The sequence below is a fragment of the Oryctolagus cuniculus genome, chromosome 3 (assembly GCF_051225735.1).
Source record: "Oryctolagus cuniculus isolate XC-2025 breed Fujian yellow rabbit chromosome 3, ASM5122573v1, whole genome shotgun sequence".
NCBI lineage: Eukaryota > Metazoa > Chordata > Mammalia > Lagomorpha > Leporidae > Oryctolagus > Oryctolagus cuniculus.
The window spans coordinates 58,513,715-58,531,493 of NC_142869.1; the positions used below are offsets into that span (position 1 = coordinate 58,513,715).

The window sequence follows — 17,779 nt, forward strand, 5'->3', positions numbered from 1 at the left end:
TTTCCCTTCCAGCTTTCTGCTTGAGCACTTGGGAAGGCAGCAGAGGATGGCTCAAGTACTCAGGCCCTTGCCAACCACATGAGACTGGGATGGAGTTTTTGGCTCCTGGCTTCAACCTGGCCTAGAAGATGTGCTGAGGAGGATGAAACGCTTCACGTAGATCACACAGCTAATATGTGGAGAAGCACAGATTTGAAGTTAGAGGCTATCTGACTCTCAAAACCCCTAAGCTGCATTGCCTCTGGCCACGAGGTGGTGGTGGGGATTATCACAAGTTCTCCGACCACCATAACTCTCACGCGCCCTTTCTGCTATTTATTCTATTTTCAGGCAGTTGTCCCTAAAATTCCCACACCCTGAGTGGGCAGAGCACAGTGGCATGTGCTTTGAAGACAGTTAAGCAAATTATCACTGTAGATAAGGTGCATTTGATTTTCATGATGGAAGGAATCACCATGCTTCATATGTGACCATAAAATGTGCTTTTTAAATAACCACAGGTGCCCAATATAGATCTTCGCTACTTAACTGTAGTCTACATCTCCAAATTTCTTGAAATAAAGAATCCAGGCCCCATGCAGACCTACTAAACTTGACTTGACATTTTAATAGATAACTGGTGAGTTCTATGATTTCGGCTGCTCTAAACAGTAATTAAATATTATGGAGGAATTCTAAACACCCACTAAGCACTTAAATACAAGGTTGCTTTTTTCCACACTACAGATGCTTATTAATCAGTGTCATTTGACTCCCGTGCTTTCCCTCAGGTCCATCAACATGGATAACAGAACGAAAGCCACACATCCAGGCTGTTGTATCTTCTAATGAGGTATAATTTCTGTGTTAAAAAATGTGAATTCTTACACGAATGATTAAAAGAGGAAGAGCTGTGAAAGCTTGGAATAAACAATAAGTGTGTGAATATGACCATTTGGTTTTCCAGGAGAATATTATTGCAGACTGAAAGCAACTTTATAAAGGTAGCCCACACTGTCGCTCCCCCTCTTCGTGGAGGAACGACACAGGACCCTGCGCTGTTCTTTCGTCTGCTCGGCCCTCCCCGGGTTTGCTGCTGGTTCTTCCCGGGTTGGCTACTATCCCTTCCACCTCCGTGGAAGGGCAGTTCCCCCTGGCCACATTCCCCACTTCCGCAGGGGAGCGGCACACCGCTGGCCGGCTCTCTCGGGGGCTGCACAGGTGTTCCCCTTAGATGTTCCTGGTGCATGCCGTCTCTCTCCTCCTTTATAGTCCTCTTCCACCAATCCCAACTCTGCTACCCACACGCCGAGTACGCTGCTCTCCTCCAATCAGGAGCAGGTCCTACAGTTTATTGGTTGAACTGGAGGCAGCTGCGTAGAAGCTGTTTTCTCCTCTCCCAGCGCCATATTGTGGGAGAGCAGATGCATAGAATAAGTCTTAATTCCAGTAACTCAGTCCAGTCCGGGTTGCTCCCCACACACACAGATGATTTATCCCGCTTTCATTCACCTATCAAGTACTGTACTTGAATTATGATGTGTACCAGGCCAACTTTACCTTCACAAGTGACAACCATGTCACCTAACAGCCTCAGAACAGTTTGATATGTTTCCCTCTTACCTGCGAGCTTCTTCCAACCCTTGGTGCCTCTTCTTAAAACCAGGTTCTCCTGTGCTAGGGGTCATTAAATTTTTCTAAAGTCAGAGCGTAAATATTTCAGGTTTTGCAGACCACATATATTCCACTGTTCCTCTTTCTGCTCTGCCTGCTCCCACTCCTTCCTCTTTTCTCTCTCCCCTCCTCCTCCTCTTCTTCCTTTTTACTTCTTCTCCCCTTTCTCTTTCCCTCCTTTTACCTCTTTTAAAACCCTTTCCAATTATAAAAAAAAATTCTTCACCTGATGGGGAAATGGCATCCAAAACAGGCCACAGGGCAGAGTTGACCCATAGGGATGCTCTATATACTGCCTCTTTCAGATCAAGGTATTTGGTGTCTATGGGGAAGAGAATAAGCCTGCTGGTGCCACCAACAGTCATCCGCAAGAGCTCCAGCCTGCCTGCTCCCTGCCCAGCCACTGTAAGCACTGGCAAGATGAGTATCCTCAGTATATCTTGCTTCCATCCCAGTGTACATATTCATTTGGAAGGGCTAGCTCCAGCACCGCTTCTCAGCCAGGCCCATGCCTCAGCATCACCTGGAGGGTTTGTTAGAATACAAGCGACTGAGCTCTATCCCCAGAGAGTCTAATTCCAAAGGTCTGTGATGGGGGCCCATGTGGAACTGATACCACTGGCCTGGGACACTCACTTTGAGAACCACTGGCCTATAGTTAAATCTTAAACCCCTTAGCATAATATTCTAAGTCCCTCCCAGTCTAACACTGGATTGCACTCAGTTTCTTCTCTGTCTGGGTCTTGCTGCTTCCTTTGCCATCTTTATCTGTCAGGATCCCTCCTTCCTGTAAAGATCTATGCATACGCCAGCTCTCCCACAAAGTTTCTTCTCACGCTGGTGAGAATGCTCACTTCCTCTTCTGTGGATGAGCCATCTTTCATTGCTCTGTGCAAAAAAATTGTAGCTCTTTTCATCATACGCTGGCTGTTGGATTTGCAGGTAAAGAAGCACTGAGACTCACACATAGCAGGTTTTTCATGAGTACTTGCTGAATACATCAATGACAGCAGGAAGGAAAGTTTTTCTTTTTTGTCCTCACTGGTACATGATTGAGTGAAGCTTTCTTAGATAATATCTCCTGTTAATTCCATCAAAACAAGACTCCATTTTCAAGCACTTTAGATCTGCAGAATCTCAGAAAGCCATTTGTCTTTTTTCTCAGTGTATACAAATGGGAAGTTCATTAATTCTTAATTTATTCTTAATAGCCTACTAAGAGCAAACCTGAACTCTGTGGGAGAAACATTAAGATCTTTCCATCTGTCTCTTGTCTCTGCCCTTAGGGAGATGGGTCAGCATTGCAGAGGTACATTAACTGTAGTGAATCCTATAGCCTTGATGACTAATAGTGGGAAACATACAGGATTTGAAGGAAGGATGATTTTAAATCTTAGTTATGACTGGCTGGTAACTAATAATCTTGACATTTTCTAATCTCTCACCATGAAGATATTGACAAAATGGCAAAATAATAAAAATATTTAAAGGGTCTAGGAAGTACCTGACACACTGTTGATTTTCAATGAACAGAAAGTAATATTATTTCTTATTTATCCAGGTGCTATTATTTCTTGTTGGATTTTATGTAGAAGACCTGAGGCAAGAGATGTCTTATTCAAGCATGGAATTTGGCCCTGAGTTCAATTTTGGACTTTGCTGTTTTCTCACTCTGTTGGCTTAGACAAGCTTCCATTTTCATATCTATAAAGTAAGATAGTAAGAAATCCCAACTTACAGGATTGGTGGAAGGATTAAAAGAAATGGTTCATGTAAGACACTGAGAATATTGTCTGACATTTAGAAAAACATGAAATGATATGAGCTACAAAAATAAGAACATTCCTAGAACTCCATCCTGTTCTTTAAAATTAGTTGACGTTTACAGCTTCAAGAGTATGCATGGCTTCAACTCGGTAGCAATATCCTCAAAGTCCACAGGATGGGGAGGTTGCTCCATGCAAAGAAGAGGCCTGACACTCCACAGCAGAGATCCTGTTACCACCAACTTCTGCATTTAGAACTTTGCTCGAGGAGGAGAAGGTAAAAATTAAGCATAAATGTATATACACAGATGATATAGAGATGGAGGTAGAAATTCATAATATGTGTAGATACATTGATTGTAAGTTGCTATACCATGCATTCTATTTTAAGGCAAAAAAAGAGATTTACTGCAAATGTTAAGGGAAAATTATCAACATAAAAATAAAATAATTTTATTTTTATTTGGGGGAGTGGCTTGTTAAATAAAACACATTATTGGACATGCAGAAGCAGTCATAGAAGCTTTTCAAAAAGAAAAACTACATACACACACACCCAGCACACTCCCAGATTTTACGAACTCTTCATTGGCAAAACAAAAACATTTTATTTGGAGAAAACCAAACAGAAGGACCTTTCATTATGCTCACCAAGCCTGATAAGTCAGATACAATCTAGAAGCCAACTGTGTCAACATTGGCGTCGTAATCTTCAAGCCCACAACAGAGCACAGGGCCACTAGATTTAGTCCAGATGCAATAGACACATTCTTAAGGAGACAACCTGGCAGCAGCAGTGGCAAGAGTCTCGCAACTTGTGTGGCCACAGGCAGGGAAGGGAAGGAGCAGGCGTTGGCTGTGCACCAGGCCTTTTCCTCCCCACTCTCACCTGGCCTCTCCTAACAGAAGAGAACATAGAAATAACTTTGGGAAGTATTTGTTTAATAAAGTTAGAATTCTCTGTGCTTATTTTAACTAGAGGCTAAATTTGTTCTCAGTCTTCCTTATTTTATTTTAGTGTAATTAAAATAATTACATATGTGTATATATACATTTTTATACAAATACATATGTGTGCATATTTACCTATACAAACACACATACATAAATACTACATACATACACACACATGAATACAAACACATTCATACATGTTCTTCCATAGAAAAATTTTTACTCCACATTACACAATGGAAGAAAACAATATTGATTTTGGCAACTATATTTTTCCTGGAAAATTGAATTATTTTATACAAGTAAAATTTTGATAGTTTATGAAATGCCAACTTTAATATATTCTACCCATACTACAAAACTTTAACATGTCATCTAGCTATATACCAGTTCCAATGATCTACTTCCTAATGTAAACTCCATTTCTATCAGAAATGAAAACATGTAGCTCAAGTTTAGTATATGTACAAGCCCAAGATTTAGTTGCATAATCCTTATCTTAATTATAATTGACCTTCATGTTGGTTTAATTTTTAGACTCCTGAGTGTTCCCAGGAGCAAATAAGGGATCAAAATAATGTTGAAAACACATGGCAAATATAACTAGTGACAAATTAAAAATGAGAAATCTATGTTCCGCTAGGGCAAAAGAAGGAAAAAGAGAGCAACATATGGTAATATAATCAAGTATGATTAGGGAAACACATTCGCAGAATTTATGCTGCAGGGGAAATGTAATGGGAAAGCTGCCTATCTGCTGCCATGCCTTGAAAAATGCACTCCTCTTTAAACAACAAAGAAGAAAAGGTTCCTCCGTAATGATTGAAGAGATGTTCAACCTTCTGTGAGCTATTTGTTTTTATAAAGTTCTCATGGTTTCATTGCTTTGATCTATATAAAGCCATGTTACACCTTTGCTACTTTTGAGAAAAATAGCATTTTAAGATCAACTAAACTCATTTCTCAGTGAGCCTGAGGAGTGCAACAGCTAAAATGTTCTCTTTGGTTCCTCATTAAGTAGCATGTAGTTTCTTTCCATGTCACAACATCTATAGTATATTCCACAATCACACATTTAGATCTAGGGGGAATTATGCTTGTTACATTATTTTACTTCTTTGGCAATACAAAGTCTTAGAGTACTGAGTGAAAATTATCATTTCTGAAATCCGGGAGAAAGACAGGGGAAGAAAAAGAACTTTTAAAGTCAATTATGAGATTGATCTAAGTTTCATTTTATAATTTATTAGAAACAATACTGTCTCTATACATATTCTCTCTATATACATATTCTATATATATATATATATATATATATAAAGATAGTATACTGTATTATATAAAATACAAAGATTGATGCCTTGTTCGGTAAGAGAATGTTATACCTAAGTGTCATAAATACAGCAAATATCTTTAAGATATTAGAGATTATTTTTAAAATATAGATTTAAACAGAAAATATTTTAAAATAAACCAGAGAACTTCAAACTTGCTTCTCTTATTTGCCAAGGCCATCTTAGTTTGAAGTCAATAGCACAGAATTAAGCTAGGGGCTGTCCTTGTTGTACACCAGGTTAGGCCACTGCTTGGGACATCCGCATTCCATATGGGAGTGCTGGTTCAAGTCCCAGTTACTCTGTTTCCAATCCAACTTCCTGTTAATGCATTCTTGGAGGCAGCAGATAACAGCCCAAGTGAATGGGCAGCTGACTCTCAAGTTACAGACCTGGACAGAGGTCAGGGCTCCTGGCTTCAACCTGGTCCAGTCCTGGCAGCTATTTGAGGAGTGAACCACCAGTTGGAGGCTAGAAGAAGGTGTTCTCTTCTCTCTCTCATCTTTGTCTCTATCTCTGTCAATCTTTCTTTCAAGTAGGTGAAAATAGGTAAATAAACATTTGAGAAAAAAGAAGAAAAATCCAGGTTCATCTTCCTACCTCAGTCTTATTAAGAAGATTATTACCCTATAGTTATGTCTGAAAGTAGTAAGTTTACTTTTCAGTCTATCTATAAGACTAAGAAAGCACAAAAGCCAATGGCTCCTAAAGTGGTTGGGATTTTCTATACTAAAAATGATCACAACCTCTCAAACAGGTGATGAGCTAGTTTAAGGATTTGTTGGCTATTGCTTCATTTTGGGTCAGTTGTTTTCTTTGGACACTAGTTTCCTTATCTATAAAATGAGTCCTATCTGACAGAAATATTTAACATGATTATTAACTGAGAAACATAGTTCAAGCCATTTTATCAATTATAAAGAATTGAACAAATATTTGTTACCAGCCTCACATTGTACTAATAGCCTTTTCAGTTTTACAATCCAGATGTTTCAATCAGTACTTGGAAGGTAGACTATGAACACAGATTTTGCAGGACTAACTTGAATCAAGGACATTGGAATTTGAAAATGTAACAAAGAAATGAATTTCAAAAAGAAAATGTGTTTGAAAGCTTCCCTATTGTCAGAGCAGATTTAGAGTCTAAAATTAGAAAAACTAAAAATGAAATACTTAAAACTAATCCAGATTCAAGATCTCTCTTTTAAATTCAATTTCAGTTTTAATTAATACCAAACAGAAGAATTTGGCCAATGATATAATTAGAAAAAAATAATAAAATGAAGGGGTTATTTCTGAAAAATATGGCATTATTTATGTATAAACATCTAGTTGTTCAGAAGGCAAACTGGTAGGGAGTAAATCCATCACATTGGAGTTGGAGGTGGTAGTGGTAGTACTTGTTTTGTGTCTTTTTCCAAGCTCAAGTGAAAAGTCAGCTTCTGGTTGTTATCAACTTATTTTGCACCTGAAGGAGAGAAAGAAAATAAGTACTCCAGAACACAGTGGAAACATTCCAGAGAATTTAATACTACATTACATAAATCTCTATAAAGAGAAAAATCTGGTATGCAGCACTTAATAGTAACAAAGCTTGTCCACGAGGATACAGTAAATTATCTAATTAGTGATTTGTAGGAGGAAATTTTTACCAGAAGAATTTTGAAATCCTAAAAAAGTCCATTTTTGAAGAAGATATTTTGAAAGATAGAAAACAGTTGGTTACGGTGTTAATGCTGTTTCATACTTACAGATGTACGTACAAGTGTGTGTGTTTGTATAGTTCTAACTTAATTTTATTCTGTTGGTTGTCATACAAGGATACCCCTTTTTTCTTCTAATCCCATCTTCCCCTAATTACTGCTGCTTTCTTCCTGTTCCCATATCTTCTCTGCTCCTTTGTGGCTTCCTGAAATTCCTGAAAAGGAATTAGATGGAGAAACACAGATCTTAGAGTCTGAAGGGGCCTCACCATAACATCTTGTCATCTACATCATGCATTCCATTTTCCTAATCAGAAAACTGACTCCCCAAGAGATTAAAAGAATTACCCAAGGTCACACTCTACAATAAACAGAAGACACCACTCTTTGTCATATCCCCTTGTTTAATTTTCTTCCAAAAATTTTTCATCTTCGGAAATTCTCACTTAATTATTAATTTATGTGTATATTGGCAGCCTTCACACACTAGAATATACATCCTTTGATTTATCTTGTTAATAGCTGTATCTCCAGCACTTAAATAATGTCTTGTGTGGCATAGGCATTTATATATGTTCACTGAATAGTGAACTAGAATTTGGGTTTCTTGTTCATAAAGTAAAGCTTTAAAACCTATACCAAATGATCCTATGAAAACTGTATAGAATTAGAATATCTGACTGGTTTTATTCAGCTACAGATCTATCATAAACACTACTAATTTAATCATTTTAATTAGCAGTGATATCTTGTGAGTATTAATGTTTTCAACTCCTTGCCTAGACTTCTTTCAAATTCACTGGAGAAATGCAAAGTCCCTAGATTTTGTTCAGTTGAAAACCAGATACTGCTGTCCACTTAGCCAATATCCACAATGACTTTATGTGTCACAATGAGAACGCTAATTTACTTGGGATGTGACAAGGCATCCAGTTAAAGATAGTTATTTTCCAGAACTTCCTGTATCAAGGAGAGACACAATTCTGGCCTCTAAGCTGCTTTTTTCAAGGTTTCTGGGAAGGCTTTCTCTCTTAGCTATAGACCCACTTCCCATCCCTGCTTTTCTTCCTAGTCTTCTTTCTGCTTGGAAAAGATCAGATACCTGGAGCAACAGCTCTTGAGCTCAAATGGTTACAATTCTGAGACTGTCAAGGAAAATGAAAATTGCCTGTTGCTTGTTAGAGCTTTTTTTTTTTTTTTAATTTTTTGACATGCAGAGTGGACAGTGAGAGAGAGAGCCAGAAAGAAAGGTTTTCTTTTGCCGTTGGTTCACCCTCCAATGGCTGCCGCGCACCGCACTGATCCGATGGCAGGAGCCAGGTACTTATCCTGGTCTCCCATGGGGTGCAGGGCCCAAGCACTTGGGCCACCCTCCACTGCACTCCCTGGCCACAGCAGAGAGCTGGCCTGGAAGAGGGGCAACCGGGACAGAATCCGGCGCCCCGACCGGGACTAGAACCCGGTGTGCCGGTGCCGCAAGGCGGAGGATTAGCCTAGTGAGCCGCAGCGCCGGCCGCTTGTTAGAGCTTTGATAGAATGTTCCTGTCCTGAATATTTCATTGCCTATCATAATCCAACCTCCCCATGGTTGTCTGCAAATGTCTCTAATATATGCTGAGAAATGCTCTCCTACCTGGCACAGTTTTTAACTGAGTGTATATATTTCAGTAAAAAAAATCTTAGGCCGTGGTTTTCCCACCTGTTAAATAAAGACAGGGACCAGAATTCTGTTGCATTTTTCAGCTCAATCAATGCTGGCTTCTGTAGCTAGGATGGCCTCATCCCTTGAAAATACAGCCATGATAAAGTGCCCTACAAACCTTGTGAATTTATTTCACTAAAATTCAGGCATCTTCAGATTCCCCCAGCATTTTCCTAAACTCTTTCTCTGACATATAGTCTGTCAGAATGTTATGAAATCTAATAATTTAATTTCTTCAACAGACTTCACATTTCAACAATAGAGACGTTTTTATTACTTAATATACCTGGAGGAACTTTTAGGACTAGTTTTTGGAATCATAGACTTAGAAAATAAGTAACAGCATTTCTTCCCGCATAACCATTACTCAAGGAAAACAAATATTCAGAATTGCACACGGACATAAATATCTTTATGTAAATAGACAGGCTTTTCCTATTATTCATTTTGCATTAGTTTCCTTTTGCAGATGAAAAACATAAATACTTTCAAAATCAATGCAACATACATGGCTTATTTATTAATTCATAAATCCATGTTGCAGTTAAATGAACTATGTAATCCTTATACTTGAGTTGTTTGCTATGGAAATATCCAAAACCAGTGCCTCTACTCATTTAATTGTATATCATTTTGTGATTTTGGGTATCACTTCTACTATAGTTGTCTAATAGTTTTCTTTAAATGGACTCAAAGTATACTCATACTTTAAATTGCTTCATCCTAAGCAATAATAATCACAAAATCATGGGGTTGGGCATCCAGTTGTATGTTCTTATACATATTATAATAGTATATTTAACTATAAAAATAAAAATAATTTATTCCTGTCCAAACTAAAATCATCTTGTTTTTCACAATAGTAAACATTGGTAAATACTCAATTAAAAGTGAACTGTGAAAATTTACTTAAGAACAGAAATTAGCCTGACAATGTTGTTTTGTTATAGGTACTTCTATAATGGACATTTCTTGGAAGAAAAAGGGGTTACAAATTTATTGTCCAATAGAAAGAACTCTGGCCTAGATGCTTGCCTCACCTTGCCACACTATGCCTTTCTTGCATATACAAGGAGAAAATAGTAATCTATAACTTTGTCTTCTGACATAGCCTTTCTTATATTCAATACAAACACTTGAAGAGAATCCAAAAGTTTTGGTGGAACAGATGATGTTTGATCAAAGAAATGAAACCACTAAGGAGATGGTATTAAATATTTTTAAATATTTAAATGTCTAAGATATAGGAATGGAGTTATTCTGGAATCCTCAAAGGAGAAAAGAGTGGTTAAAGTGCAAGTACAGGAAAAAGGTAGGATTCAATATACAAGCAATTAAAGCTTTGGATACAAGATCAATCACTTGTCTGTGATATTGAAGAGCATCTCACATTAGATAAGGTTTAGAAATATGACCTTCAAAGTCCTGATACTAATTATAGTACACACCAATTATTGAAAGCACACTATGTTGGATTGAGCTTCTTATAGATTTTAACTCATTTAAGATTAACAGCAACCAATTAGTTTAGGTAGGATTGTACCCATTTTACAAATGAAGACATTAAGTTTAAAAGCAAGTAGACACTGAATTTAAATCCAAGTCAGAGGGACTTAAAGCCCTCATACTAATTATTATATTATGTGATATCATATATAAAAGTGGTCTCAGAAACACAAACTTTGGTTAGCTTTGTTTTGCTTTGGTCAGAAAGTTTCTTTGCCCATTCAGCCAAATGGAAGTCAACTGGTCCTCTTAAAAAACCTTTTTGTAGTTAACTATAATTGTGTGAAAAGGAAACTGAAATTCCACTATATCAGATAGTTTCCTTCAAATTTCTGAGAAATCCAACACATTTCTCAAGGAAAACTTTAGCTAATAACTGTAATCTCTTTGTCTTTTGAGAATGAAGAAGAGAAGAGAAGAAATCAATGTTTCCCAAGGAAAATTTATGTTTTTAATTTATTTTGATCTCTTTTTGCTTTTCAGAATAGAGAACAGAATAGAAGAATTCATAATTTATGTTAGATATGTCCCCAAATGCTCTTACAAATTAAACAAAAGCTTTTGTTTTGTTTTGATTTTGGCTAAAATTTGCTTAAAAAATTGTAAAAGTGTCTCTTCTAGAAAAGGGATAGGCAGTTGTATTTTTTTAGTACCCCACGGTGTCTCAAACACTCTCAAAGGGTGTTGAGATGTTCTCCAAACACAAATAATTCAAAATCACTTTAAACAAATAAGGCTATTAATCTTGTTTTAAGTAGAAAAAATGTAGGAAATCAAACAAAGTCATAGTAGGTGGTGTAGAAACTCCAGAAAGTTTTGGGAGAAACTTGTTTGCCAAAAAAGTCACATGGGGAAGGAGGAGAGCTGGTGAAGGAAAAGAGAAAGAGAGGAAGGGAGGAAGAGTGAAAGTAGAGAGGGATGACAGCAGGAAGAAACCAGAGCACTTATTCATCTTCATGCTGTTTCTTTTAGTGAGCTCTGTATTTATTTTCTTTGGGAAAATAAACAAAGCAAAATGATTGTTATTTCTACTATATTCTCTAACATTTTCACATAACTCCTTTAATACCTAAATTATAATACTCATATTTAAATTTAAAAGCAATCATTCGCCTCCTTTGGATCTTAGTATTAAATCCCACAGTGAATTTTACATCTGATTTTTTCCTTCCTTTATTAATTTCCCCCATTTTCTGACTTTTGAGAAATCTTTACATTTCTCTTTTATTCATGAAACATTTGAACCTCACTAGTATCAATGTAGGCTCCAATATGAATATTTTTCCACCCCCATTAAATCTTGCATTATAGATAATTTGTATTCAAATGTTATCAATGACTAAAATTGTTCAGAGTGTGAGAACTTTGACTTATCACAAGATCACAGTCAATGAATATAGTCTTGTAAAATCTTACTTTGTCTGAATGCTTTATCTTCTGTGCCAGTTCTGTGGGGAAGGGATTATCTTTCTTTATTTTTATAACTCCTAGCAGAGTACCTTCCTAGGGATAGCTTCATAAAAATAGTTGTTGAATTAATATATAAATGACTATACAATGGATTAATGGAATTTTTACTATAAAGAAGATTTATAAAATGATAATGACTTACTAAAATGAAGTAAATGATCCAGATTTCAAGTAACAGCTGAAAAGGGGGCAGAATAAATTTAGTATATTTTATTTTAGATTTAGTTTTTTTTCTTTCTTAACACTAAGGATTATATACATATATATTATAGGTTTAACAAATTAGGAAAATTATATAGTTCTTTAAATACCATTTAACAAGCTGTGTCAGGGGGAAGATGTTTGGTATGTAATATTGCCATTCTTTTAAAAAGATTAAGTATTTCTTTGAAAGACTGAGTGACAGAGAGAGACAGAGAGAGGGCAAGGGGAGAAGATATAGAGAAAGAGAATCTTCCATTGGCTGGTTCACTCCCCAAATTATAAGAACTGCCAGGCCTAGACCAGGCCAAAGCAAGGGGCCAAGATCTGCTCTCGTCTCCCACATGGATTGAGGACAGGAGCAATTATTTGAGCCATCTTATGCTCCATTCCCAGGCACATTATTAGCTGAAACTCAAATGTCACTCAGTTATGTGATGCTGGCATTGCAAGCAACAGCTTAACCTACAGCACAACAACGTTGGCACCTGTTGTGGTATTTTGACTCAATCTGACATTTCGTCATTTTTCTGCAACAAACACTCTTCAGTTCTGTATATGGAAAATATTTGATAAATGCAGATGTTAGCTTGAAAGCTTTGTTAGAGATTCCTCTTAAGTGAAACCCACACATGCTTATGTCTACATTTATTTAATATTTATTTTTTACTCTTGAAGTAATGCTATTTACATTTGAACTTAAATGCAAACCATATCAGTAAGATATCAGAGATTAAGCTCTGACAGAATTAAAGTTAGGATGGTCACGTGTTTGCAAATTTCTATATAGTTAAAAAGAAACATTTCTATAAAATAAATGCTGAATAGTAAGTGATGTGGAACACTCTGCACTTAGTTCTACAGTTCAGTCAAGGAGGGCTCCAGGAGATGGTTTACTACTGTCCGTGTGTGGAGTGCAGAGGTGGAGAATGCTGTTGAGGTCAAGCAGTGGAGATCCATGGTGTCAGAAAAGTAAACAGTTCAGTTATTCCCGGGAAGCCTTCTTGCTGTAGACAGGTAATTAATGGTCCCACTGTTCTTCTTTTTCATTTACACCTTCTTCTTCTTCAGGGAATGCTGATTCATTCTGACCTTTCAGATGTTTAACTCCTGAAATTATTAAAAAGAATGTGAAAAATTTCAGTGTAATTGAGTTCCAGCTTTGCAGCAAGACATAAAGGGAATAAACAGAAGGTTTTCATTGGGATATGGGTGCTTTTCTTCAAGATTCTCAACAATGTAATCCTATATAACCCTTTTAATATACTGAGCAATAAAAACACACCCAGTCAACTTTCCATTTGAGACAGGCTATCTTTCATAATTAAATCTCCTGCATTAAGGATTGCATCACAGCCTATTAAAAACCTATTAACTAATAATATGTTCACAGATGCTTATTATAATTCTGATGTATCATTTAGTTCAAATATTGCTTTTGGCACCCCTGAACTCTATTACAACGAGAATCATTGAAGCTCCTAGTAACAAAATAGTGTGTGTGCCATTTCTGGAACTTGTAAACAACAAAACAATCACAATATTGTTTGTCTTCTTTCAGAACTTGGTTTCAGAATTCAGTTATGAGAATTCTCTACTCAAAATCCTTCTACAACTTCCCCCCTAACCTACAGAGTGGAAAAAACATGAAAATTCCTTTGTCCTTATGAGGCTCTAATGATCTTGCCTCACCGCTACCTACTGAGCCCCATTTCTCACCAGCCCTTCCTGTTCCTGCCTTTAATAGAAATTCACACTTCAACAGCAATAACTTCTTCTTTCCCATTCCCTGGCCACCCCTGGCTCCTTCAGTCCTCCAGGCCTATCTCTTTCTGTTATTACTGCCAAACCTCTTCTTCCTCTTCACATACCAAGTCATCTCCCACTTATCTTCATTTCAGCTTGCTTCCTCTCTGAAGGACACGCCAATCCCCCTTGTACACTCAGCTGGCTCTTTGACATCTTCCCCCACTGCTTGTGGGTCACCTACTCCTGAACCAATTAACTTACACAACTTATTGTTTATATATCTTTCTTTTTAGAGTGAACTCCTTGTATGTCAGAAAACAGCTTCAGTTCAGAGCCAGAGGCACAATGCCTAGCAAACAGCAGGTGATCATAAATATGTATTGGCTAGATGATTGATTGAATTACCAATGAAGAGAAAGTTTGGTATAGAATTTAAAAAAAAAAGAATTTGGCAGTTTCTCAATAACCTATCTGGACTTTTTTTTGCAAACCATTCAAATTTAGAGTATAACTCTGGAGGCAACCACTACAACAGTCAACCTAAGAAATTATCTCTCATTTACTTTGGGATTATTCTGTTAAGACAGCAAACTAATTGAAACTCCATGCACACAGGTAATATGAAAAATTTGCTACTTTTTATATTTTGGAAAATCAATTCATAAGATTTTTATACATATTACTGAAAAACTCCAGTTATAATTGATAAATGAAAGGAAGCCACTGTTCATTTTTGCTCTGAAGCAGACAAGCAAAAAATATCTGGATATGCATGTACTGTAGTCAGCAAGCCTGAGAGTGCCTTTGGCAAAGAATGACATCCTTGGGCTTGGTGGATTATCTAGCAAAAATATTTGATCAGTTGTAATAATATTTAAATACTTTAACTTCATCTGCAAACACAGATCACTCACAATTCCTGTTGACTCAAGACTGTAGAGAGAAATTTGTTATAAAGGAATGGAACGGATTTCATATTATTATAAACTACATGAAAAGGAGATCTAAATGCTAAGGGAAAGGGAAGGGAGTTCACTGAACATCCAACTGGTTTCACTGCTAGAGTTTTACAGACCTCTAAACCTCACAACTACTCCATCAGATAAATACCTGGATGGCTAAATTTAGGCTAAAATAAGTGATTAGTTCATGATTATAGGAATAGTATGGTCCTGAGAGAAAATATTAAAGGGCATTTCATAGTTTCTCAATATATCAGTATATTGAATGGATGAATGAGTCATAATATTGCATTAGCAGGATATTGCAACTCATTTTCACCTTCAGCTTCTGAAGTGCTGACCCAGACTTTGCTATTATTCTGTAGGCTTCAACATATATTTAGATATACCAATTTACTTGGTTCAGAGGGTCCTGAGGTTCCCTCTGAAATATTAAAACACAATAACGATTCAGCCATCTGCCACTACTTTCCTCAGCTGAATTAGACTAACTCTACAGGTTTGCATATTTTCCATTTGACTTCACAGCTCATCCCTTTCATCCATAAGGTAAACAGAAAATAATTACTTTGTATTCAAGACAATTCTTTTAAAATGAGCGTTAATGACCTGATGCCAAGATTGGTTTATCTAAATGAGAGAGTCCAACATTAAAAATCAAGAATTAAAATGTCCAACTTATTAACTAACAACCTCCAAAACTTGAATATAGATCTGCTTGCTTAACCTAACGCATATTTAATTTATAATAATAATGATCACAAAGTTATATGAGAAAATTATGTTTATTTATTTATTTGAGAAGTAAAGCTACAAAGAGAGGGAGATACAGAGAGGTCTTCCATCCACTGGTTCACTCCCCAAGTGGCTGCAACAGTTGGAGCAGGGCCAATCAGAAGCCAGGAGCCAGGAGCTTCTTTTGGATCTCCCACACAGGTGCAGGAGCCCAAGCACTTGGGCCATCTTCCACTGCTGTCCCAGGCCATAGCAGAGAGCTGGATCAGAAGAAGAGCAGCCGTGATACCAAACTGTGCCCATATGGCATGCTGGTGCTGCAAGTGGAGGCGTAGCCTACTATGCCACAGCGCCAGTCCCCAAATTATGCCTTTTAAAAAGTAAAATAACTCACTGGGAGAAACCTTGGAAGGTTCCATTCTTAGCTTTATTTGTTTGTGATAATAGTTATTTCCACGCAAAATGTTTTGATAGAGCAGAAGCTGATGACATTGGATCACAGAGTTGTTCTTTAGAATATCTCCTACAAATTTTTTGATTCCCAGAGTAGTTTACACTAATGCCATATTTCAATTGGATAAAAATGGTTAATTTATGTGATTTTTAAAAAAGATTTATTCAGAATCAGAGAGAGAGAGAGAGATCTTTGACCCATTGGTTCACACCGTAAGTGGCAGAAACAATCAGGACTGAGCCAGGTAGAAGCCAGGAGCTAGGAGCCAGGAGTTTCATTCGGGTCTCCCACATGAGTGCAAGGGACCCAAGTACTTGGACCAACTTCTGCTGCTTTCTCCAGCCATTAGCCGGGAGCTGGATCAGAAATGGAGGAGCAGGACAAAAACCGGTGCCCATATATGTGATGCTGGTGTCACGGGCTATGGCTTCACTCACTATACCACAATGCAAGTCCCATTAATTTGTGTTTTGAAATAGTCTTCAGGACAAGCTTTCTCTTTGCCTTCCAGCAATATTCACTGGGGGTACAGATACATTAATGCTGCTATTAAAGTGTGAAGTCTGCTGAGGACTTCCTAAGAATTGTCTTTTCCCTACATCCCTTCCCAGTCTCAAACACACAAATGCTTGGGTTTCTTTCAGTTTTCTTTAAACCTTCATTTGATGTTTGAGTAATTCTGAAAGTAGAGGAAAATAGATTTATATGTGGATGTTGTTGAAATTCTCAAAGATTCCTCTGTCAAATGCTAAAGACATAGGCAAATGCTCCATCTGCACAGGGGCTATGGCTCAGCACAAGGCAAAGAGCCTCCTGGCGCGAGTACAGACTCAGTCAGGGCTGCATATAGGCAGAAGGCACAGAGATCCCAAGAAAACAGGGGTTGTTCTTTTCTCCATAGCAATATGAGCATACAGGAAGACATGCAGGCTCCCGTTATGTTGTATGAATGCATGAAGTGGTGATGAAAACAGCTGTAGGAAAAGAAAGTAGATTGAATAAAGGAAGAAAGGGAAAATAAATAAATGTTGTAACCAACAAGAACACAATATATCTGCTCTTCTCTGTTCTGTAGGTCAGGTGGTGAAATGTGGACTGGATTTAGTTGTAAAGCAGCCCAATAAAGAATTAGGAGTGGTGAACCTTTATGTAGAAGCTTGTATTCAGCTAAACACAGGTCAATATTTTTATGAATTAGTTTAGAACCTAACATGTCAGGTTTACTACATTTGTTAATGAGAAATTTGGGAAAGATGATACAGTGAATGGCAAAACTAGTATTCCAAAGGTTTCCAAGAGCTGGAATGTTTGCCTAAGCAGTTAAGATAGTGGTTATCAGAGATTTTGTTTTTAGAAAAGATATTTTAGTTCTAAAAAATATAGTATGAGGAACACCTTGACTGAACATAGCAAAGGTCTTAGGCTACTACAATTTCAATGTGAAATAGGTGTTATCTTTTACAAAGAAAACAGCTCTTGATGCTCTTGGTGGCATTCTCAAAGGCGGAGTGGACAGTTTTAGAAAGAGACTTGGTCTCTAACCAGGTCAGACTTTTGCCACAACATGCTGCTGGGTTCTGGGCTCTGCAT

General features: G+C 37.2%; 1 protein-coding gene across 1 annotated transcript in view; it reads right to left on the reverse strand.

Moving 5' to 3' along the window:
* Positions 1-12,932: 12,932 nt before the first annotated feature.
* The window catches only part of PPP1R1C (protein phosphatase 1 regulatory inhibitor subunit 1C), a 154,301-nt gene continuing 149,454 nt past the window's right edge, over positions 12,933-17,779 (reverse strand). Inside the window, exon 5 of the mRNA XM_002712322.6 lies at positions 12,933-13,399. Coding sequence (XP_002712368.1) covers positions 13,311-13,399 — 89 coding nt within the window. The 3' untranslated portion in view covers positions 12,933-13,310. The remainder of the gene's footprint in view (positions 13,400-17,779) is intronic.